This window comes from Sarcophilus harrisii, chromosome 4 (genome assembly GCF_902635505.1).
Source record: "Sarcophilus harrisii chromosome 4, mSarHar1.11, whole genome shotgun sequence".
NCBI classification, from domain to species: Eukaryota; Metazoa; Chordata; class Mammalia; order Dasyuromorphia; family Dasyuridae; genus Sarcophilus; species Sarcophilus harrisii.
In genome coordinates, this window is record NC_045429.1 from 400,733,773 (window position 1) to 400,757,340 (window position 23,568).

At 33.7% G+C, this 23,568-nt stretch overlaps 2 protein-coding genes across 4 annotated transcripts in view; one reads left to right on the forward strand and one right to left on the reverse strand.

The window, feature by feature from the left end:
• MFSD14A (major facilitator superfamily domain containing 14A) overlaps window positions 1-6,374 on the forward strand; it is a 31,901-nt gene extending 25,527 nt beyond the window's left edge. Inside the window, exons 9-12 of the mRNA XM_031967145.1 lie at window positions 173-285; window positions 1,614-1,711; window positions 4,180-4,343; window positions 5,189-6,374. Coding sequence (XP_031823005.1) covers window positions 173-285; window positions 1,614-1,711; window positions 4,180-4,343; window positions 5,189-5,395 — 582 coding nt within the window. The 3' untranslated portion in view covers window positions 5,396-6,374. The remainder of the gene's footprint in view (window positions 1-172; window positions 286-1,613; window positions 1,712-4,179; window positions 4,344-5,188) is intronic.
• A 350-nt stretch (window positions 6,375-6,724) lies between these two features.
• Window positions 6,725-23,568, reverse strand: part of SASS6 (SAS-6 centriolar assembly protein) — a 31,204-nt gene continuing 14,360 nt past the window's right edge. For all 3 annotated transcript variants that reach the window (XM_031967143.1, XM_031967142.1, XM_031967144.1), the window contains 10 exons: window positions 22,855-23,046; window positions 20,904-21,098; window positions 20,714-20,803; window positions 20,451-20,630; window positions 20,054-20,135; window positions 18,896-19,032; window positions 14,867-14,995; window positions 11,885-11,967; window positions 8,649-8,743; window positions 6,725-8,537 (listed from right to left, as the gene is read on the reverse strand). In XM_031967143.1, the coding sequence (XP_031823003.1) occupies window positions 8,440-8,537; window positions 8,649-8,743; window positions 11,885-11,967; window positions 14,867-14,995; window positions 18,896-19,032; window positions 20,054-20,135; window positions 20,451-20,630; window positions 20,714-20,803; window positions 20,904-21,098; window positions 22,855-23,046 (1,281 nt within the window). In that variant the 3' untranslated portion in view covers window positions 6,725-8,439. The remainder of the gene's footprint in view (window positions 8,538-8,648; window positions 8,744-11,884; window positions 11,968-14,866; window positions 14,996-18,895; window positions 19,033-20,053; window positions 20,136-20,450; window positions 20,631-20,713; window positions 20,804-20,903; window positions 21,099-22,854; window positions 23,047-23,568) is intronic.

Genomic DNA, 23,568 nt, shown 5'->3' on the forward strand with positions numbered 1-23,568 from the left:
ATTTGAATCCTTAACAATTAAAAAAAAGGAAACTTTTTTCCCTATCTCTGCATTTCAAAAATTTCAGGATAAATCCTTGCAATTGTTGTTAGAAATGCAAGTCAAAGATAAAATGATGATAAAAATTATTCAGCAGCTTTATCTAAAAAGTTTTTTTCTTTAATTCTCTCAGACTATAGTATTGAGTTTACTTATGAGGTCAATTGGAAACAAGAATACCATCTTACTGGGTCTAGGATTTCAAATATTGCAGCTGGCATGGTATGGCTTCGGTTCAGAGCCTTGGTATGTATATGAATTTTCATTAGGTTTTGTTGTTAGTGTATTTTCTCTAAAATGGAAACTTTTTCAGTTATTTCTTTCTAAATGTTATTTTATTTCCAAATGGGTACAAAATTTTTTACCTTGATTTTTCTATAGAACCAGTTTGAAGAATAGAAAGTTCCTATTTCACAGATAATTAGCTGAGCCTTCAGTCTCACTTTTAAACCACTGACTCCTTTGGACCCTAAATAGTACTTAGCTTAGTTTGCAAATCAGCTTAAGAAAAACCCTAAAACTCTCTATCAGTCTCTTTTTACGAAATCCCTTAACAACAAGACCTGAAAGTTAGTTTTATTGATCTTTTTTTTTTTTTCTGTTTAGAAAAAAAGAATTAATTAACCCTAGTGTTCTTCACTGGTGGCAAACTAGGAATGAGTGAGGAAAAAGTCCAGTTGTTTTGGTCTTACTTCCATGACCCTTCTCAGCTTTTCTTGTCACAATCTGGTTTCCTGCAGTGAGGTGACCATGATGCTGGTGTCAGAATGCCCAGAAACGCCATTGTGCCCAGGTATCAGGGGACTCCATGATCTGCCCTGATGTTTCAGGATTGCTGAATAATCCCTTCTTTTTTGGTTTGGATTTGATAAGCTTTAGGCAGGTTTTCTGGTGGGGGTAGTGGCATTGAATTTGATTTTTTTTTTTTTTTTGTTAGAATTAAAGTTTATTAGTTTAATTTATCAAATTAGAGAACAAAGTTGATTAAAGTTAATTGATTAAAGCAGCATTGATTAAAGACATGGAAAATACAATAAATCTAATCTTTCCTTGTGGGAAAACCTCTAGTTGACATTTAGAAGGCTTCTGCTTCTTTAAGAAGTGGTCATTTACTATCGAGAATTATGATTATTTGCTCATCACCTCTGCCAAGACTTTTGAATTTGATTTTAAAAGAGACCTGAATTTATAAGCTTCAAGGTTATTTTAATGTCAGAAAAAAAAATTCCCTTGCCATCCTGTGTAGTTGTTCACTAAAACTTCTCTTAAATGACTCAAAGATTGATGTAAAATTAGCTGTGACTTTTGTCTACAAGTCAAAAGACTACTTGTCTTTTGAAACTGGTACAGAAAAGAATGAGCACAACTTGAACAACAGGAATAGCTGGTAGTCATCCTGGTTTCCGTGTTCAGAAAACATATCAGTATATTCTGTAACAGGTCAAATTGTTTCCTCCTCCCAGCCCAGCTAAAAATAACTCAAGTGTAGGGATGAACTAAACTCTCCTAACAAATAAATATGCCAGATGTGCTGATTTTATTCTGAATTTTGCCTTTTGCTTTTTTGATTTCAGGATGATGTGGGCTGCTGGAGCAGTGGCAGCCATGTCCAGTATTACCTTCCCAGCTGTCAGTGCCCTTGTTTCACGGACTGCTGATGCTGATCAACAGGGTAAGGAAAGAGGATAACTGATGGCCTTCTTATAAGGGGAAAAAATAAGCCCAACTTTTTTGTCTTCCTTAGCTTCATATTTTAGAGTACAAGAGATTATTCCTCAGCTCCACTTCTGATTGACAAAACGAAGAATAGTTACAATAAGTGATTCTCTATTCATTTACAAAACAAAGATCTATATTCAAAATATGTTCTAGCTTTTGTTTTTATGAAACAGTATAGTTTCCACTTACTAAAGCTGTGTAACATAGCAAATCACAGTTAATGCTCATAACTTTTGGAGAGAGAATTTCATGCTTCTGCCTTTTTAAATGGCTGGGTATAAGCAAATTGAACCAAATCTGGTAAGCATACCTGGGTACATTGGGATGAGACTATTTTGGTAGGGGAGAAAAAAATAGTTTGAAAAGGATGTCTGACTCTATATTAGAACAGGGAGTAGAAAGAGAGAAAATTTAGCATAGTGGTTAACGACCTGATTGCCAGGAGAGTTCAAATTACATCCTCCAGGTGCTGCTACTGACACCTGCTTTATGACAATGAGAAAGTTATTTAACTTCTCTTAGCCTCATTTATAAAGTAGATTCCTACTTTACCATAGTAATACTCTTAGTACTTCACAGGACTTTTGTGAGGCTCAAATGAGAAAATAAGTAAAAGACATTTTGCAAACTATAAAGTGCCATATAAATTCCAGTCATTATTCACAGCTAAGAAAATCCTCAAGTGGAATTCAGTTCGAAGGAAACAAGCTTTAATACTGGGAATACAAGTATAAGCAAAAAGACAATTACTGCTTACATTTTAATGGAGGGAGACTATGATCAAAGGAGAGCAGAAAAGGATTGAGGGTGAGAATTGGAGGGGGAAGGAAAAGGGAAAAGAATGAGCATTTATATAGGGCCTATTGCTTTACAAATATCTTATCCTCAGAACCAGCCTGGGAGAAGGGTATTTTATAGTTGTAGAAACTGAGACTGGTTAGGGAATTTTTCTAGGTCACACAATGAGGAAATAACTTACACTCAGGTCTTCCTAACTCTAGACTCAGCACTCTTTCCCTCTGATGGAGGGGGAATGGTTTTGATGTCTGGAAGTCCAGAGCAGAGCCAGGCAAGATGTGAAGGCTGACTTGCCTCAGCCTCTTCCCAAAATGGAGGCCTCCAGAGGGATTTGCCAGGGAGAGAAGAGGATTGTCCTGGAGGAAGGACATTCTAGGGTGAGGTGGTTGGGATAGGTTGATATTCCAAAAGTAAGGGAGGCTTCAGGCACTAAGTTCCAGAATAAGATGGCAGATGAAATAACAGTTTCAAAGCCTACGGTGTTGGGTGCAGGGAACGCAGAAACTGTAGGGACTTGGTGTCCATTTTCTCTTTTTGAAAAAGGTCATTTTGAAATTCACCTGAGAGTATCTGTGCTAAACGGGTGCTCCTTCCAAGGCATGACCTCTTTGTTGGATAGATCAGTTTTGTCTAATCCCCGGACAGTTTTAGCTTCCACTACCTTGAGCTTTATGTTCAAGCTGCAGTCTTCAACCAACTTACTGCTGTACCCTCCCCTCAAAGAGCAGAGACTCTCAGTGTTGGAGGGAGGAAAGGAAAGAGGGATTTGTAGTGGCTCCCTTAGGATCTTGTTGTCTTTCAGGAAAGTAAGAGATCAGAGATTTAGCCTTTACAAAAGAGAAAGGTTAAAAGTGCAACATATTACACATAATTGCTGAAACTAGTTACAGAGAGAAATCCTGGATAGCCAGAATAATCTATTCAATTTGTGTTATAACAAGATCAAGAAATTAAAGCAAAATGGTTCTATTACTGATTTTCCCAGTCACTTTAATAAACTCAAGGGATGTCTTGTCTAAATTGTCATTTGTGGCTGGTGAAAGGAAGAGATCAAATAATTTTAACAAATAACTTCTTTTAAAAAGGGAACTAAGTCTAAGATGTTTTTTACTGCATTTTACATTTAGTCTACTTTTGTAGACTAATTCTGTTCTAAAGCTCATCTCACATTTACAGTATTATATACTGTAAAATGTTTAACTTGTAGATTGTGTAGGCCAAGGGCTATAGGATAGCATTTTGTGACTTATGAAGATGCATTTACTCTCACAGCCATATCTTCCCAGTTTATAACTCCAATCATTTCATTCCTTTGATCCAAAAATATGAATATAATTATCAGTCTTTCTTCTCTAACCTTTTTTATGCAGTTCCTCTTCATACAGGTCTATTCCAACTGATCCTTTTCCTCATGTACATATGTACCTATGTGTATTTCCTCCTCTTCTATTTACTGTTAGATCCATGAAGCCAGGAGTTAGCGTTCATATTTTTATCTCCATTGCCTTAACATAAATGTTTATGAAATGATCATTTAATTGATATGAAGACTATAATTGCAGCATAGAAATAATTGTGTAACAATAAAACTAAATATTAAAGGATGTGTTCTTTTCCATTTAGGTGTTGTTCAAGGAATGATAACAGGAATTCGAGGATTGTGTAATGGGTTGGGACCAGCTCTTTATGGATTTATATTCTACATATTCCACGTGGAACTGAATGAACTACAAATAACAGAAGCAGATTTAGGAACAAGCCAAGCTCCTCAGCATCACACCCAAGAGGTATTTTTTTCTTTTAGTTTATTTTAATAAATATAAAAATTTCATTAGGCTGAACTGAAGGACATATTAGGAGATTATTAAGTCATTATCACAAGCTGCTTAGAGCAGGTTTTCTACCAAAGAAATTACTTTATAAAGACTGAGTTTTATTGGTAGAAATCATTTGTACTGTCATGAATCTTTTTTATTTATATATTTCATCACATCCATTGAAAGAAGATCGATATTATATCTTCAGCCAAAACAAAGTTCCAATTGACAAGTGAGCTAGTCTAGATTTACAATTATAGACTTTACTTTTGTAAGCTATTTGTAGGATTTCCCTGTTTGGAGATCAAGCATGTCCATTTAACAAATATTTACATTCCTTTGCCTGCTTTGGACTTTGAAGATTTGATTTGGTGTTCTCCTATGTTGAGAGTAATCTAAAATCATTGGTCCTTTGCTTTTGCCTTCTCCCCTCAGCTTTTCCCAAGAAACAGAAAAATCTGGTGATATTTCTTTGGTCCTCACAAAAGAGCTAAAATTATGTCAAAAATCCTACCTTCAGATATTATGCTAGATAAAAAATAAAACTGATTTAGGTTTTAGTGACATTTTTATTTTCAAAATCTATAAATTCAGCTCAACATTGCCCCCTTTCTTTCAGGCAAGGATTTTATAGTTATCAGAGAATACTTTTCACATCACCACTTCAGAGCCAAACTTACAAAGAATTAATGGCTAAGAGAAAGAAACCATGTCTTTAAAACAGATTAAAAATAGCAACCTCTATTCCTCTAAGAGGGATTTATGAACAGATGAGACTTTGCAAAATCCTAATTGTTTTTTTTTTCTTTCCCCAGAATTCTATCATTCCTGGTCCCCCATTTCTTTTTGGAGCCTGCTCTGTTCTCCTGGCTCTACTTGTTGCCTTGTTTATCCCAGAACATACCAACTTAAACGTAAGAGCTGGCAGCTGGAAAAAACATTGTGGTGGTCATAGCCATCCTCATAGCCCACAGGCTCCTGGAGAAGCCAAAGAACCATTGCTGCAGGACACAAATGTATGACAACAGGTATCGGGGAAAAAATTTGTCAGCTCCTAGTTCTTCGTTTTTCACCTGCAGTTCTGGATGCATATCCATTTTCATCCAAATTTCATTTCATATGGTTGTCTTAAACTTATCTGCATGAAAAATAGAACCGAACATTTCTCCAAAGATGTCATTTTTAAAAAAATGTCTTATTTGACACCAATCATCATTTGCTACTAAACTTTATTCTAAAGCCTTAAAGTTTAGTTCTGGAAAAAAGGGAAGTTATCTATAATCTCCATGGCATAAATGCCTTTGCATCCATTTCCTTAAGGTGTTGAGCTTTAAATTCTATTTATGCTGAGTCTCAGTGAGACACTAGTAAGTAGCATAATTGTAGACCCAATTATTTTAATGTTATAAAATCTTGGGTTGAGTAATTCAAAGCCTTATGCACTAAGGAAAAGTTTTGCATTTTTTTAAAACTTTTTTTTAAATTTTATTTTTTACTAAATACAGAATCATGTTTTAAGCTTGCTTGCAGAACAGTAATTTTTAAAAGAAATATATAAGTGCATTGGGGGGTAAAAGGGGCATTGTATGAAATAGTTATCATACCATTTGGTATTTAAATGGGTGGGTGTTTAGGGCCTCCAAGACTTGACTGGCTCAAGCACAGCTTTCCAAAAAGTTCATATACCACTGTCGTTTTGATGTTTGCATAATCACAAGGACCTCAACACTTGAATACAGAAAATATAAATTATACAATAAATGAGTGATTGATAGTCTTGAAAGTGTCAATGTGATATCTTTGTATAGATATAGTGGCCTTTCAGGATTGTCACAGTAACACTTGCTAATGCTTGTCCTAAATTTTCAGGACCCTAGAAGAGAGCTTTATATAATAATTACTGATGTGAATTTCTCTAAAGTGTATATTTTTGTGTCCAGTTATTTAAGAAATGTTACTTTGTATAAATTGTGTATAAAATATTGTATAGTTTAAAATGTTTTTCTTGTCTGTGGTTATTGCTTACTTCCTAAAAATTTTGGCCATAATTAATTAATAAGCACACATAATATAATATATGTATATTACTATATATATTTGTACTATAAGGTTTTCAGCACTTTCTCTTCACAATGAACCAACATACACACTAAGACATACTTATATCATTGACCAAAAACCATTTTAATAGTATTTCAGTAACATTGATTACAAACAAAAAATATACAATTTTTACACTGCAAAACAATTGAAAAGTTTAAGAGGTAGAAATAGTAAATAACCCATGGTAAATTTCCAGCAAGTATCATTTCTATTGTCATAAGGGGAAAAAAAAATGAGCCATTAAAAAATGCTTTAAAAAAAAAAATCCTTTTTTATTAGGCTGCATTCATATTTAAGGGTTATGGGGTTAGGAAAGGGCTGAATTCCTTCATAATAAAAAGGTTGCCTAGACATGTATCCCCAATTACTGAGTTTACTATATATACAATGCCCAGTCACTTTATAAATATGTATTATACAATATTTACAACAAAAACTTCTCAGCCTACTTTCAAAAAGCTGCTCTTACTCATTCAAGTCATTGTCATAATGTTACATAAAGTTAGGTTACTATTACGTTATTTTGAAGTTTACAGGATTTTAACTGAAGCCTAACAAACTCCACAAAATAGGAGACTAATAGGTAAAGATCAAATTTAAAGTATAAAACTTAAGTAGAAATCTTTACCTACTAAAGTTTTTTTTTAAGCATAATTAATAAGCTACAATTTTTATTAAAAATGATGACTTGTCTACATGGTAAGCTAATTCTCCCCTAGATCACATATATTAAGACTCAAAATCTTGGGATAGTGCTTCATAGCAAAATTATCTAAGAGTCTAAATTAATCCTTATCTTACTGATGGTGGCCCTTAAAAAAAATAGGCAAACATGCTAATTTTGAGCATTTTAAATTTTAAGAATTAAAATTTATCCGAGGAATTAACTGCAAAGGGAAGAACTTGGTGAAAATGAAGTTGAAAAAGGAAAGGGAAGAAAATAGTAAAAATTACAGTTCAAGACTTTTTTTAAAAAACATAAATAAAAATATTTACCAGTGAAAATATACATAACTATTTTATGGCAATTAATTGTGCTCATAATCTGTAGTACTTTATGTAAATTTGTACTAGTATGTTTCATAAAAGTGAAGAGTTGACAATGGAGTTGGAAAAACTCAGTTTCTAATTAAGACTTCTAAATTTTTGTATAACTATTAAATTTTTAGACAAGGGGGCACTCAGTAAAATTAGTAAAATTTTATCTGCAAAAATTTCCAATTAGAGAAAAAATTGATGCCAAAAGTCTAAATCTTTAACATTACTAACTAGGTTTCAAGGGAGTCCCATGTTAATGAATCAACTACAAGAACTATTTTGCACAGCTGGCTAAATTCATAAGAATTGCACTGATTTCTTAATAATGAAGTTAATTCTATCAAATCTTAGAAATAATGATCTTTATGAAATCATATACAGAGCTGTTTAAATTTTCTATTGAAAAATTCTTAAAGAATATTGATAGCATACTGATTTCCTAATAAATTTTCTAAAATCAGGACGCTATCAATATTTCTTTAAGAATTTTTCCTTTTCAATTTTCAGATAAGGTTACCCCCACACTTCCCCAGGAGGAAACATTGTCAGCATTCTTTGGTTTTGTATTAAAACTGCTTTCATTTCAAAAGGTTTTGACCTTCCATATTTATTTCAATAAAATACAGCTGCATCTTCAAAAATGGCACCAAGGCTCCTTAAAAAGAAAAGGCACTAAATATTCCATTACCTGGGAAATCTAAACCAAGATTAAAATCCAAATATAGTTCTTGCATCCATATTTTCCACACATAGCCAAGGTAATATCTTTTGGTGGGATTAAAACACTAAATCATCAGTAGTCATTTAAATCAAAGCAAAGTTATCTCATTCATGGTGACTGTTTTCACCAGTCTATGTTAAGAATGGATCTTCAACCAGAACCACTGGTGTTCTCATACTTCACAAAGCAAAACTGAAGGTTTGATCACTGTCCAGGAAAATATGCTGAAGCTACAGAAGGAGGGAATACTCCAGGTTTTGATGAAGCTTGCAGGATTGTTAGAGAGCTATCCTTCTGATGTTCTGTAAGTAGGGAAAGAAACAAACATTACTTCTTTGACTTCATATAAATGCAATGTTCTAAATCACAGTTAAAAAGCACTCCAATTTAGAAATAATTGAGAAGATTCTTACCTGCATTACTAAACAGGTTTTGACTAAGCCCTCGTAAAGGAATGCTATCTTCCCTTTTCTTCAGATATTTGGATTCCAGGCCGAAATTTTCACCACTTATCAAAGGAGGGGGAAAAAAGTACTTTTTTATTTCTTAAAACAGATCATTCCTTATTAAAATTTAGTAAATTTTCCTATTATTCGCTTATTTTCCATCCTATCTCATAAAAACTATCAACAAGAATTAATAGCACTTCCTACAAAAGATGAACTAAATAACAATGTTTACAAGGAGCTTGTGCAGTGCCCAGTGAGTACTTGATTAGACATAGATAGACCTAGACAGAAATGAAACTGTAGATACTGGTGCTTACTGAACACTGGCCATATAGTCACTGATTCCAAGTAAGGAGGGCCCTCAGAGCTTATCTGTTAAGAAACTCCTATACAACTGTATGACTGGCTGTATCGCTTCAGCTTGAAAGTCTGCCTCCTTTAGCAATCCATTGGCTCTCACTATGGAGAGCTGATAGGAATTTTTTCCTTCAAGCAAGCCGAAATGTGCCGCCTCCTTTGCAATTTCCTCTCAGAGCTGAGGAGGCGAAGCAGAACAGATTAAATCTTTCCACATGTCAATCCCTCAAATATTTGAACTCAATTATCATGTTCCTTCAAAGTCTTCACCAGTCTAATACTAAACCCAGAAAAAGTGATTTAAAAAAAAAAAACAATGTGGGAAACAACTGCCCACAATTGGGGACAGGTCATCGATGACGCGAGCAAAGAGGGGAATTGTCAGAAAAGTATGAGAGTTAGGAAAAAGTGTCACAAAAATCCAGAGAGGGTATCCAGGAAGAGAAAGTCAACGGTGCCAAATGCTACAGAGAATTGTGCAATCCTTTAACATGTAAAGGGGAACCTCTCTGAACTGTTTTTCTTCTACTCAGAATTTATGCGACATCCCTAAAGAAACACTTTTTTTAAAGGACCCATATATATAAAGTATTTATAAAAAGTGTTAAATGAATAAGCATTAAATGCTTACCATTTGCACAAAACACTGCTAAAGCAAAACAATCCCTGCTCTCAAGAAGCTTGCTCTGATGGGAGAAACGACACATATTGTGTCAGTCACAAGTAAGATGGGAATGACAGTCCCATAGTCCTTAGGATAAAGTGGTCAGGATAAATGCTAATTATTAGTTGCCTTATTTCTCAATTATTTCTACTGATTTAAAAAAAAACCCATTTCTAATGACATTTAATTTTACCAAGAACTTTCAAAATGAGAACTTTTATCTTGCAGGTCAGTAGCTATGACTTTGAGGATACAGAAATTACACTATCCACAGAAGCAGATGCCAGGTGTCATCTCCACATGGTAGCTTTCTAAGATTGCTGGTATGAGGACTGGTCAAGAAGCAAGGTCTGGTATGCTGTCACTCCTAGAGGCTTACCTGATCCTTGGTCAGGAGATGGTTCTGGTTGTGGGAAGAAAAGTGGGCTCCTTCTCCATAATGACAACTCACATTAATAATGGCTATAGAGCCTGTACTAGATGCAGGGCCAACATTTTGGGGAAGCACCACTATTCCCAATTTTGGGTAAAGTCCCAAGCCATTTCCACAAGGGTCTGAGGATAAGTGGTGATGGTTTGACTTGATTGGAATATGCTTTCACCTATCTTTTCTCAGGATGCCTTAATGCTTCATTTAGAATAGGTTGCCCAACCCACAGGTGGCAGCTAGTTCTTATTATATCAAACTGTTGGTGCCCATCTATTGGGAAATGACTGAACAATTCATTGTATATGGATGTATTTTTACTTGACTACATTTATCCTGTTAAGGACACACACACTTTTTTTGGATGAAGGAAGATGGGAGATAAGGTAGTGGGGTTAGTGACAGCAATGCCAAAAAAAGAAGAAAAAGACAATGTCAATGGAACATTTTTTTTTTTTTTAAACTGCACAGCTGAGAAAATAATTTTAAAGAAAGAAAGAAAAAACTGCTTTGGAACAAATATGCTAAATCTGTTGGAACAAATAAGCTAAATCTGTTACGTATTTAAAAAAAAAAACAAAACAAGATATCTGTAAAGAGATTCAAGTTTCACATACAGTTCTTTTTCTTTTTATGAAAATGTTTCATGTTTGTCAGACTCAATTGTAACAAAAAAATTAAAGTCTTGGAAAAAGAAATATTCTTCTGTCTTATTCTTCTTTCTCAAAGAGTATTAGGTTTAGAAGAAAAGTTTCCTTTGTTAGTGCCTTCATCTTTTCAATTATGAAATCATCAAGTCAAATCAAAAAATACCTTGCTTTAGCTCTTGGCAGAAAATCAGTTATCACTAAATATCTCTCTATGTCACACTTTTGGATTTATTTTCTCAGCCTCAACCTCTCATATTGCAAGAAAGGCTTCTTTCAGCACCATATTACTCTGAAAGATGTCTTTGCTATTAGGCAATGGCAACCTTCTCACAAGATTCTTTCCATTCCTGGTGGCTTCTCCTAATGAAGATTCTTCTGCTCTCAAAGGTAGAACTGATGAACATCTTCCTTTACATACCTAATTTGTGTGCTAGACTTCATACTAAGCTAAGGGCTGAGGATACAAAAAGAAGCAAGACAATTTTTGTCCTGAAAGAGCTGGCCTAATTAGAGAAAACAAAAGAAAAAAAGAAGTTGAAAAGGGTGGGGTGGAAGAAACACATGCCGAGTCCTGGTGGGAAATCTGAGGAACCTGTCTGAGAATTGATTTTATACATACATTTTTAAAGAAGAGCTGAAGCCAGTCATGTTGACTCCTTTATTTCCCTCAGAGTTTGATCCTTGACTCCAGATTTTTCTATTCCTTCCCCCAACATACACTTAGACACAGACACACACACTTTTCTTAGGCACTTACACATTCTTCAAGCTGTTCTTTTGCTTCTATTTATATTTACAGAACTTAGCAAGTACCTAGCATAAAGTGCTTAATAAATGCCTGTTGACCTGATTCTTAACAATGCCAGAAAAAACAAGTTGGTGTTACATTTCACAAATATCTCATATATATATCATTAAACCAAAATGCTTGAAACCTTGCAACTATTTCCAGTTAATCTGGAATCAATAATTAACATTCAAAAGACAAATGAATTTACATTTAAGTTCTCAAACTCTTACTGTAGTAAATCTAAAAAACTGACTTTAAAATGTAACTGCCAATAGGTAATATTTTAATTACATAAAGTAAAAAAGTATTTACTTTTCTTTATCAGTTGATCGAGGTCCTCCTGAAGTAACATTTCCTGAAGTGTTTGTTTTTGCAAACTGCAAGTTAAACTGGACCTGGCCAAAAAAAAAAAAAAAAGTTTCATAGATTTGAATCTACGAAATCTAAGAGCATATTGCTATAGTTATTTATTTCCTAGAAAAATACAATTACAACTTCTCTCCCCCCCAGCTGCACAAAAAAAGTGTGACTGTAAAGTAAGGTGATTTATTTAAGAAGGCACCAGAATTATATGATAATAGTCATTAACAAACCATAACCAAACCCCAAGATTATGTTATCAAATCCTATTATTAAATTTCTATCTGCCAATAACACTATATATAAAGTTGGATGGTCAATGATGATCCAAACTAGTTTTTAAGGTTCAGTGATTTTAACTTCCAACCAATGACAGTCCGTTACTATAATGCTTCACTTTCTGTGGGGGAACAAAATATTTTCCCCATGAAACTAAATGTCTCTGACTTCTCTAATACATTTACCTGAGATATGCCACGATTTTTACACAGTAAGCATGATTTATTCTTTGACTTGATGAACTCTACAGATAAACTATTGAGGTAAAAGCTAAAACCAACTAAGTCTTTTTTTAAAATGGGTTTTACAAATTCACTTTCTTAGTCTCAGCAATCTGAGTTCTCCCCTATAAACCTGGATATTTTGTTCCTGGATCATATTGAAAAGACAATTTTTTTCCTTGTTACTTACTATTTTCTTCTCATTTTCCAATCTTTTTGTTGTTTCTATTTGTCATTAAAAGTAAAAAGCATAATCTTGAAAATATTCAAGTTTTCTTTCAGAATGAACCAGATTCTACGACAAATATTAAGCCTATAGTTGATCCTGTAGTGTGGAAAAGTGGAAAGAGTACTGAAATTGGAGTCAGAAAACCTAGATTCAAATCCTAGCTTTATCACTTGTTTGCAATGTTAGCATAGGTGAATAAATCACTTAAACACCTCTCAACCTTAATTTCTTCACGTGCATACTATTACCTCTACTTCAAAATACTATGTGGGAGAAAAATTAAATGCTTTGTAATCATAAAGAACTGCAAAAACATCACTATGATTATTACTTTTAACTAAATCTAACTTTTTTTTTAAACTCATTTTTTTAGGTCTTAAAGGTCAATGTTGTCTTTTTGTAACAGTCATCAAAAATGGAGGTCTTAATGCAAAAAGGCAAATTTGATTTCACAAGTATTACTGAGACATGGAAGGTGAAACTCATAATTGCAACATGAGTTCTGGGTAGATATATTTTTTTGTGGGGGAAAAAAAAACCTAATAGGAAATGTAAGAAAGGATGGGAAAATAGTGATTATATATTAAGTAGGCATATTTATGTGAAGAAATCCAGGAATCAGAATTGGGAAATATTATGCAGAATTGGGAAATATAATTATGGCAAAAATAAAGCATTTCTGTGGAAATCAATTTAAAAAAGAAAATCAATTAGAAATTGATGCATGTGATAAATTACCAAGACAGAAGGCACATGAGGCTTCTGAGAAATATCAAAAAGCTTTAACAGAAGCATAACACCGTATGATGATGGACTTTAGCTTTCTATTAGGGTTTTCTCCACCAAAAGAAGAGGAGCCTTACCTTAATTATCATTTCATTCTTTTTAAAGTGGAAGAACCAAAAAGAACAATTTCTACTTTAGATCTGATTTTAATGAGTAAGAAATAGTTACAGTAATGAAGGGAACTTTAAAGAGAAATGACAACCTCTAAAAATTTGTGATAAAATAGATGAAAACTAGACTAATTGGACATGTAATAGACTATGGGACAGCAGCTATCAAAGAGTTCAAAGAAAGGATAAGTACAATCCACAGATTAAAATTATATAGGGGAAATAAGTCCAAAAGGCCTCCTCCTTTCCTTGTTTACCAGTGAAGCCCTTATCACTTCATACCTGACTTCTGCAATAGATTACTGTCAGATTATCTTATTTCAAGTCTTTCTCTATTCCAGTTAATCTTCCATTCAGTCCCCAAAGTGCTTTTCCTAAATTGAAGGTTCAATCACGTCAACTGACCTATTCAATAAACTCCAGTGGCTTCCTAACACGCCCATGATCAAATAACAAATCCTCTTTGTCAAAGGCAGGGACTGTCTTTTGCCTCTTTTTATATCCCTCTTATACCTATACCTAATAGGTACTTTATAATGCCTACTGATTTTTTCAAATATGAATTGAACTAGTCACCTGAAGTTCCTTTTGATTGTGAAATGTTACAATTCTAGGTCTTCTTTTTCTACTTTTTTAAAACATTACTGGTATCAAAAATCCTTAACATTTCATCCCTTATGCTGCTTATATTTCAAATGTATCACTACATATTAACTTTTTAAAAAATTTAGTTTAAGTAACATTTTTATTTGAAAATACATACACAATTCATCATAGCTTCTAGCCTAATATTTGCTGATTGATCTTGAAAGGACTGTGGCTATAGGATGAAAAAAAGCCCTGCTCTGTTTATTCCTCTGCTTCCAATATAAGCCATACAATAAAATTAATCTCATTACTTTACAGTCACACTTTGTATAGAAAAAATTTCACTTAAGAATCTCAGTATTTACTTTAAAAATCAACCTTCCTTTGCCAATGTACAGTGAGTGTTCTTTATCCCATTAACCCAGGTAATAGACTATTGTACCAAACACAAAAACTGAATGAATATATTTTTAAATGTCACATCGTCACTTCCCATTGTATTGGGAGTTTTTGTTCCATGGGATATCTTATGTAGAAAGTCTTATTAAACTTTAAAATTATAACAGCATTTATCAACTTCTAATTATATAGTTTATCTTGGAGGAAGCCAAGAAGAAATATTCAAGTACTATTTAGAATATAGCTAAGTGCTAGTTCTCAATTCTGTTTTTAATTGAACACAAAAAATAATCTCCATTTATAAATGAAATAAAATGGCTACCTTTGGTCCAGAAGCCGGATGAACAGTGCTTTTTGAAGTTAAAGAATGAGGGAAGGTACTGTGGTAAGTAAATGTGGAAGAAACAGGATAGCCAATTCCACAGTTTGGAAGAGGTAATCTGTTATCAAGCTAAGAAAAAAAAAAAAGGGTAGAAGGGAAGAAAGGATCATTAAGAGAAAATGAAAGTTGCAAATAGTAAATAAATTCCTTAATATTACTTACCAATAAGCACCAGCATGTTATGGAAATGATAGCTAGCATTTTGAAGTCCTTTAAAGTTTTGCAAAGTACATTCTTTACATACACACAGTATGTCCCAAAAGTCTTAGTGCAGTTTAAAGCTACTCAAGTTAAATAAGATAAGGTAGGTGCTATACTTATTCCCATATTACAGAAACTGAGGCTCAGAGGTTAAATGACTTGCCCTAGAACAAGTTAGCTTATTAGTCTGACAGCCTAGAACTGTTTACCAGAGTCTACAATGTCTGGCTCATCCTTGGTCTAAAACAGCCTACAGACAGAAATTCAATACTCTATTGTAAGTAATTATATGAATTAACTGTTTATTCTTAAAATGGAATGTTCTGTGTTGTTTTTCTCTTATTAATTTACGATTTAACTTAAAAACTTAGTTTTGACTTGTTATTTTAAAAAGCCACTAATATGTACTTATAATCAAAATCATTTACTATTTCAATTTCTCCCTCTGCCTTAACAATCCCTAATTCTATTCACAATCTCCAGTCTTTCCTTTTAGGCATCTTTCAAGTTATTCCTTATAGATACTTCACAATTCAGCCAGATGTTTGGGGGGGTGGGGGTGGGGGGGGAGAACTGGAGGGGAAGAGGAAGAGTTCAGAAGGTAAATATGGCTTATATTTTAGGCCTGAAGGCAGGGGGAAATGTGAAAGATACTAGGAATACAAAAACAAAATTAAAAATACTTTCTGCCCTCAAGTTTATATTCCCTGAAGGAATCAAAATATACACTTTTTTTTTTTTTAATTTGAAGAGAAAGCATAATCAGAAAAATTCCCTGAGGGAGAATGTTTCAGTGAGAAAAGCATGGGATTTGCAGTCAGAAGCCTGGGGTACAAATCCCTATTTTGTTATTTATATATTTATGTACTTTTGATCTAGTCTCTTAACCTCTCCAAGGTTATTTTCTTATCTACAAAACCAGAGGGGACTGGACTAGCTGCCTCTCAGGTCTCTTCCAATTTTAAATCCACGATCACATATGATGCTTTCACAGGCTGTTCTTGAGTTAGTCCTTAAATGAAGCAAGGAAGTCAAGCGGGGGAAAATGAAGACAGACAGACTTTAGGAAGAGTTTGTACAAAAGCATGAAAGACAGAGATAGAATACCTGGTTTGGTAAATACTCAGTGGCCCAGTCTAGCTGGAATGTAAAGTGTTTATAGAAGGAAAGACTAGAGCTAGACACTGATGAGCTCTACAAATGGAAAAAATGAGTATCACCACAAGTATGAAGAACAGATTTAGGGGTTATAAAGCAGAGGAAGGGATGAACAAGATAAGATCAATGGTATAACCATGTTTCTATGGAGTGGAGGAATAGATGAATAAAATGAAGAACTGGAACATTATCTGAGAAAACATCAACATGTATACTGAAGTTCTCTTAATATGAGGGAAAGAGTAGGGATAGAGAAGCCCAGACACTGAATTCAATGAGAAATGAAGAAGAATGCCCTGAATGCCCTATGGGTTGGTAGCTAAACAACCTCAAGGATATAGATGGAATAATACATTTGGATAAAGTAAAAAGGAAAGCAGGGAGAGGTAACAATGAAGGAAATGAAGCATTCTGATCCCACTACCAATGAATGGGGGACAGGGGTGAGAAGGTGAGGAGGAGAGCAGGGTCATTTGCAGAGACCCATGTCCTAGGAAGTACCAAATATGAAAGGAGCCAAAAAAAGCAGAGATGGTCTATAATGACAAGCTTGGAGGGAAATTCCAGGGTAAGGCAGGCATACATAAAGTGGGATGTTAGGTTGAGGTGCACAAGAATAAGGGGGAGAATGGTGGGCTCTGAGGAGCAGGGCTTGGCAAACCATGGAAGGAATCAGAACTTTGGAAATTCAAATTCCCACAATTCCATAAACATTTAAACATTGTATACCAACACTGGGGACATAAAGGCTGAAAAAGAGAGACAGAGAGAGAGAGAAGAGAAGTAAACAGTTTCTATCTTCCAAAATCTTACATTCTACTGGAAGATTATTTTAGTAGCTCGGTGAAGGGCGACTATGAGGGAGAAAAACTGCAAGTCAAAAATCCAATGAAGAGGTTGTTTTAATTGCCTATTTGAAAGATAATGAGGACCTTTATGAAATGGGATGGTGGTCATATCAGGGGGCAACAGGACAAAGATAAAGAGAGGATGAATTCACAAGATTTGGCAACTCAGTGGGTACTGGTGATGAGGAAAAAAGAGCCTAAGAGGACAAGTGAATGTGAGTGACTATAAGTATAAAGAAAAAGAGAAAAAGGAAAATTTGGAGCATCAGATTGAGGAAAGAAATATGAAGCTTTCTATTTTCTGGCATGCTGATTTTGAGATACTTATAGTTCATACAACTAAAGATATAAGACATGTAGATGGTAATGAAGCACTAGACAAACAGCAGAAAGATTGCTGCTGGATATATAATTTTGGAAAGGATATGCAGAGATGATAAAACCTATAAAAGATAATGAAATCACAAGGAGAAAGGACAGAAAAGAAGAATAAAAAGGAAGTCTAGAGTAAAGCCTTAGGATATATTAATGGTTAGAGAACAGAACATAAATGATGATCCAGTAAGAGACTGAGAAAAAAAGATCAACCAACAAAGAGAAAGGAGTGATACGAAAATTCAGGAAGGAGAGAATATCCAGGTGGAAGGACTGACAGTAGTGTCATCTACTACAAAAAGGTCAAGAATGAGCACTAACTTTTTCTGAGAAAAGCCCAATAGGATTTAGAAATGAAGAGACTGAGAAGTGGAATGGTTCAAATTCCACAAAAAAGAGGCAAGAAAGGCGAGGGAGTGAGTGAACCTTACTCTCATCAGAATTGGCTCAAATAGGAAGTAACATACATATTCAATAGGGGTACTGAAATCTATCTTATCCTGCAAGAAAACAGAAGAATGGGATATGAGAGGGCATATTGGGGTAGGTAACGGTCAGTAGCAAAACGCTTGAGGAGCAAAAGGGTAAAAAGAGAGAATAAATGAAGGGAAATACAATTAACAATAGTTATATAAAAAAAGTTTCCAAAGCAGGTTTCTCTGATGAAATATCATTGTTCTCTGAGCAATGAAGAAGCTTTCAGGGAAAAAAAAAAAAAGTGAAATATACTGGATACAAATAATAGCAATGTTCTGAGATGATTAGCTGTAAATAAATGACATTGAATACCAATACTAGCAAAAAAATAGGAAGAGTTCAAGCACCTGCTTGCCTTTGATGAATTCAAATCACCTGGTCCAGACAAACTGTACTGTCAGATACTGAAAAAAAAGCCAATGTGAGTACTGAGTCTGACAGATCACAGAAACAGAAAAAGTACTGAAGGATTTGGCAAGTACAAATGTCCTGATTTTCAATGGGAAAGCAATGAAATTTGTAAATTACTGGCCAATGACTTTGCCTGGGAAAATTCTAAAACAGCTCATTAAAGAGATGAATAGTGAACATCTAAAAAAAGATGTAATGGTCACAAAAAGCCAATATTGGCTTCAGCAACACTAGTAATCTCATTGCCTTTTGTAAAAGGATTCTTACATGGGTAGGTCAAAAAATGCTGTAGTTGTAGTCCACCTAGATTTGAGCTAAGTAGTAGATAATGTAAATGATAGTATTCTTATGGAAAAGATACAATTAAATGGATCTGAACCTTGCTAAATGAACAAACTGCAAAAGTAATAAGGAATGTAAACTAGGTCAGTCTCCCAGTACTTTACAAGATCTATGTTTGACTACATCATAAAAGTTCTGATAGGAATTTGAATCTTACCATATTCTGATTAGGAGAAATTCCACTTCTGATGGTAGTGTTGTTAGGCTGAGGAGGTGAAGTTGTGGAGGGTCCCAATAGTTCTTGCTTTCTTATTAGCTGATTTTCATTTAGTTCTTTATTTAGCCAGGTGATTACTTCAAAAAAGAAAAACAAATAAATTCAAACATTTTATTTTGCCCCTCCATTTTAAATTTGTCCCCACCCCCAAAAAAAACACTGCCAATTCTCCTTAAGTGTGAGCAGAAATAATATATAGGATTATCTAAAACTTTTCAAGTAAAGATATATATATTGATTTGCTGATCACTACAGATGTCAGTTCTTACCTACTACTAAAACTTGTAACTAATTTGCTTAGTTGGTCAATAAATACCTATCAAGCCCTTATTATATGTCAGCTAAACACTAGGGATATAAAAGTAAAAAACAATCCTTGCTCTAAGAAGCTCAGTTATCTGACAATGCCATGAGAATGCTGACAAAAAGTAACGAAAGGAAAAATCTGGTGTTCTCACATATCTTAAAAAAGTATTTTTTTTAAACCACCCCCAAACCGGACATGTAACTGTTTCTTTGAAGTCCTAAATAAAACCCAGAATAATTATAAAACAGAATTACAGAATTTCATTTAAAATTTTAATTATCAAAGCTAATACACATAATACATTTTCACTAATTGGACAAATATTTACTGAACTCTTGCTATATACAAGGCACTGGTGATGTTACAGTAAGTTATAGTCTATCACAAAAGAGCTTATGGTCTTGTACAAGAAATGAAACAATGAAACAAACAGTGTGTATAATAAGAAAAGTGTTTCAGGAATTCACAAATAAGAGAAAAGGAACAGGCATCATGGAAAACATGGCATTTGAGCCAAATCCTTAACAGAAAGGTAATATGATCCAAGAAGGATATTTTCCACCATTTCACCCAATAACCACATGATAGTGATATACTTATATTATACATGTTTATTTTCCTGTATTAGAAAATAATTTCCTTCAGGACAAACAAATTTAAGAACAATCTAAGTATAAAATAAACTGGAGAAGTTTTGTCCTTAAAAGAGGCAACTAGGTGGATTAGGAGTAGATATAAGTATAAACAAGTACCACACACCTATGTCGGCTATTTTCATTTAACAAACTTACATTTTTCATTATTCTTCAGAAGTTGTTTGCTCTCTTCAAGTTTTTGTACTGTAACTTCTAACTGTTCTTGCAATTTGCTTACCTGAAATATTTAATACAATTAAGTCTTGTACAGAAAAGCTAAAATAAGATTAAGAAGTTGAAGAAATTAGTTCAATGAACTGATGAAAAATAAAATGTAATGTAAGCCGAGATAAAATAGCTGACTTTTCAAACCAAAAGGGCAATTCTACCTAATGGTTTAATTACATTCAACTTCCAATTAGATTTTGTAAGAAATTTTTTCAAATTCTCTAGCATGGAATCTCTTGCCTAACAATGGCTACAATTTACAGAGGACAGCATTAAATCTTCATAAATAGAAAATAGTTTTGAAAATTATTAAAATATCAATTACCTCTTGCTCTTTATTCTGGAGAGCTTGTCCAATATCTTGTACTTCCTTTTGTTCTTTTTTCAATTTTTCTTCCTTTTCAGCCAGTAGTTTTTCTTGCTGAATTGTGACTGTATTTTTCAATTTCAATTTGCTCATTAGAGTTTTCACATCACCTTGTAATTTCTTGATAATTTCATTTGCCTGTGAAATAGTCTCATCAGATACACTTCTAAACTTAATTCCAAAGAATATATGAAGAATTCTTTAGACCTCTTAAAACAAACCTTAAGAAGTTCAGCTGATAATGATTTTATTGTGGTTTCAAGTTTTCCTAGCTGTACCCGATTCTTCTCTCCATTTTCTTCTAGGGCCACCTGAATTTTAAAAAATTTAAATTTAAACTCTGCGCTCCATTTGGGGGAAAGGGGTAGTACAACTTATTAATGTGTTTATTAAATTTTTAAAATGCATTACCTTTTGTTCCTGAATTGTGTCAAATGCTTCTTTTGTTCTTATAACAATCTGATCTTTATCCTTGATTTCCTGTTCTAAAACAGCTACTTTAGTTTGAAGTTGATTAATGTGCTTCTCTTTTTCATGACATTCAGCATCAAGAGTAGAATTCTCTCTTCTTAAAGAAAGTACTTCTTGTTTAGCCCTCTGGCATTCCTAAAATAGACAAGATTATAATTACTGGTTCTGATTAGAGATAACAAGGTTGAAAATATAAATAAGCTAAGTCTCTAGTGCACATAATTTAAAAGAGCATTACAAAAATCTGTGCTGCTTTCTAATTATTTTATAATGTGGCCTATTTTATATATATAAAATATAAATATGTACACATATTTATATGTAAAATATTTATTAAAAAAAATAAAAGCCACCAGAAATTTATTAACAGACATTAACTTCCCAGTTTTAACACTTAATTTTTTTTTTAAATTCTCCAAACAAACTTACAAACAAAACAAAATTCCACATTGGCTTAGTGGGTAGCCTGTTTCATCATCACTTGTCTGGAATTAGTTATGATGACCTTGATCAGACTTCCTAATTATTTCAAAATTATCCTTATCATATGACTGTATATACTGTTTCCTGGTTCTGTTCACTTGAGTCTATCAATTCAAACTAGCCTTCCCAGGCCTTTATAAACATCTCCATCATTTCTTATAATACAATAATTAATATCATTTCATCATGTGCATACACTATATTTTGCCTAGCCATTCTCAAGCTTATGAGCATTCCCTCAGATTCCCACTCTTTGCAACTTGATTTTTCTGCATTCTTAATTTATTTTCATTAGGCCTAATAATCCTCCTCTTAATCTACACTCACCAATTTTTTTTTCACCCTTCTCACCTTTCCTTCCCATTTCCTTGTTGAAATTTGTTTTTGTACCCAACTATATATGTATGTATGTGTATATATTCTTCTTTCCTTTAACAAGTTCAGATGAGAATCAAATTCAAGTGTCAATAGTTCTCTAACTACCTTGTTTGTTCAGACGCTTTGATCAGTGACCCATAACTAGATATCAGGCAACAAAACTGCCAATTGGCATCAGTTCAGCTGCTCCAATGTAAGATCTGGTACTTCCATTTGCTTTCTCTACAATGGTATGCTCTGCACACCAGGGTTCCTGACTAGATCTCATTCGCAGTGTCTCAAGACCTGTCTTCATTAAGATACCGTGGGCTAGCAAAATAACTCACTGACTTTTGGGGGGATTTTCCTATCATGATTTGGGCTAGTATGTTATCTAAGTTTGCATGGAGCAGTTTTGGGAGTTTGATTACTGCTCAAGCAAGTATTAAGTATTCACTAATAACTCACAATTACTGCACAATTTAAGATTTACCAAACTAATTACTTAACAACAATTCTGTGGGAAAGGAAGTAAAAGTACTCCAGCCTCATATTACAGATGAGGAACCCCAGTCTCTGGAAGATCGTGACTGCCAGCTGCCTTGGTGCAAAGTTATGTGACAGCAGGAAAAGAAGGGACTACAAATCTTTTAGAAAGTAACTAGTCCAGCATCTTCATTTTTATGGATGAAGAAACCAAAGTCCAAAGAGATTAAGTAACATGCAGCCACACAGCTAATAAATGCCTTGATAACAAAATACTCAGATTCCAAAACTAGTGTGCTTTTCAAGTTTCTGGTTTAGTTCAAGAACAAATTCAAAGAGCTATATTTTACAGTTGCTTCTCTGGACAAAATTCTGTTATCATTCTAGATTCTATTGATGCTTTTTAAATATAATTTCCTGAATCTCTATAGATTTTCTCTTAAATATTAGGATTCGTCACCCCACAAAAACAATTGAATAATTCAGTTATATCTAACAAATGATAAAATAAATATCTACCAAATAAAAGCACTGTTTTCAACTACAAAAACAAAGTATTCCATACATCTTCTACACCAGAGAGTTTTGCTTTAAGTTCTCTAATGGTGGAGTCTCCTTTGTATTTCCTTTCCGTTAGATCTTTATTGGCCGCTTCCAATTCTGACAATCTGTTCTGAAGCTGGACGACATTTCTTTGATGTATACTTTCTAGATCTTTTTTCTGTTGTTCATGCTGTTGTTGAAATTGAACCTGTGCCTACATGTAGATAAATAAAAGCATAATTAGAAAAAAAAAAAAAAAAAAAGACAATTAAATTTGAAAGAAACATATATGAGGGGTAGCTAGATGGCACAGTAGATATAGAGCACCGGCCCTGAAGTCAGGAGAACCTGAATTCAAATCCAGCCTCAGACACTTAACATTTCATAACTGTGGGATCCTGGGGTAACCCCAACTGCCTCAGAAAAAAGAAAGAAGAAATATATATGAAGAAGTCTTTCTTTCCTGGAGATATTAACTCTTCCCTAATTAAAAAAAAATTCAACTTATACCTATGGAGTTTCATAGGTCAAAGCTGCTACAAACACAAGCATATCATCTCAATCTTTTGGTTAATGATTTTTACTTCCCAGAATTTCATACTAGGAATTATTCTTCAATAGATGCTTAATCTCCTCAAAGTAAGTATTTACTCTTCTGATAAGAGTTCACAATCAATTCATGACCTACTCATTCTGTGTGGTATTTGTTTTTGGCATTGCAATGCTTGCTAAGAAT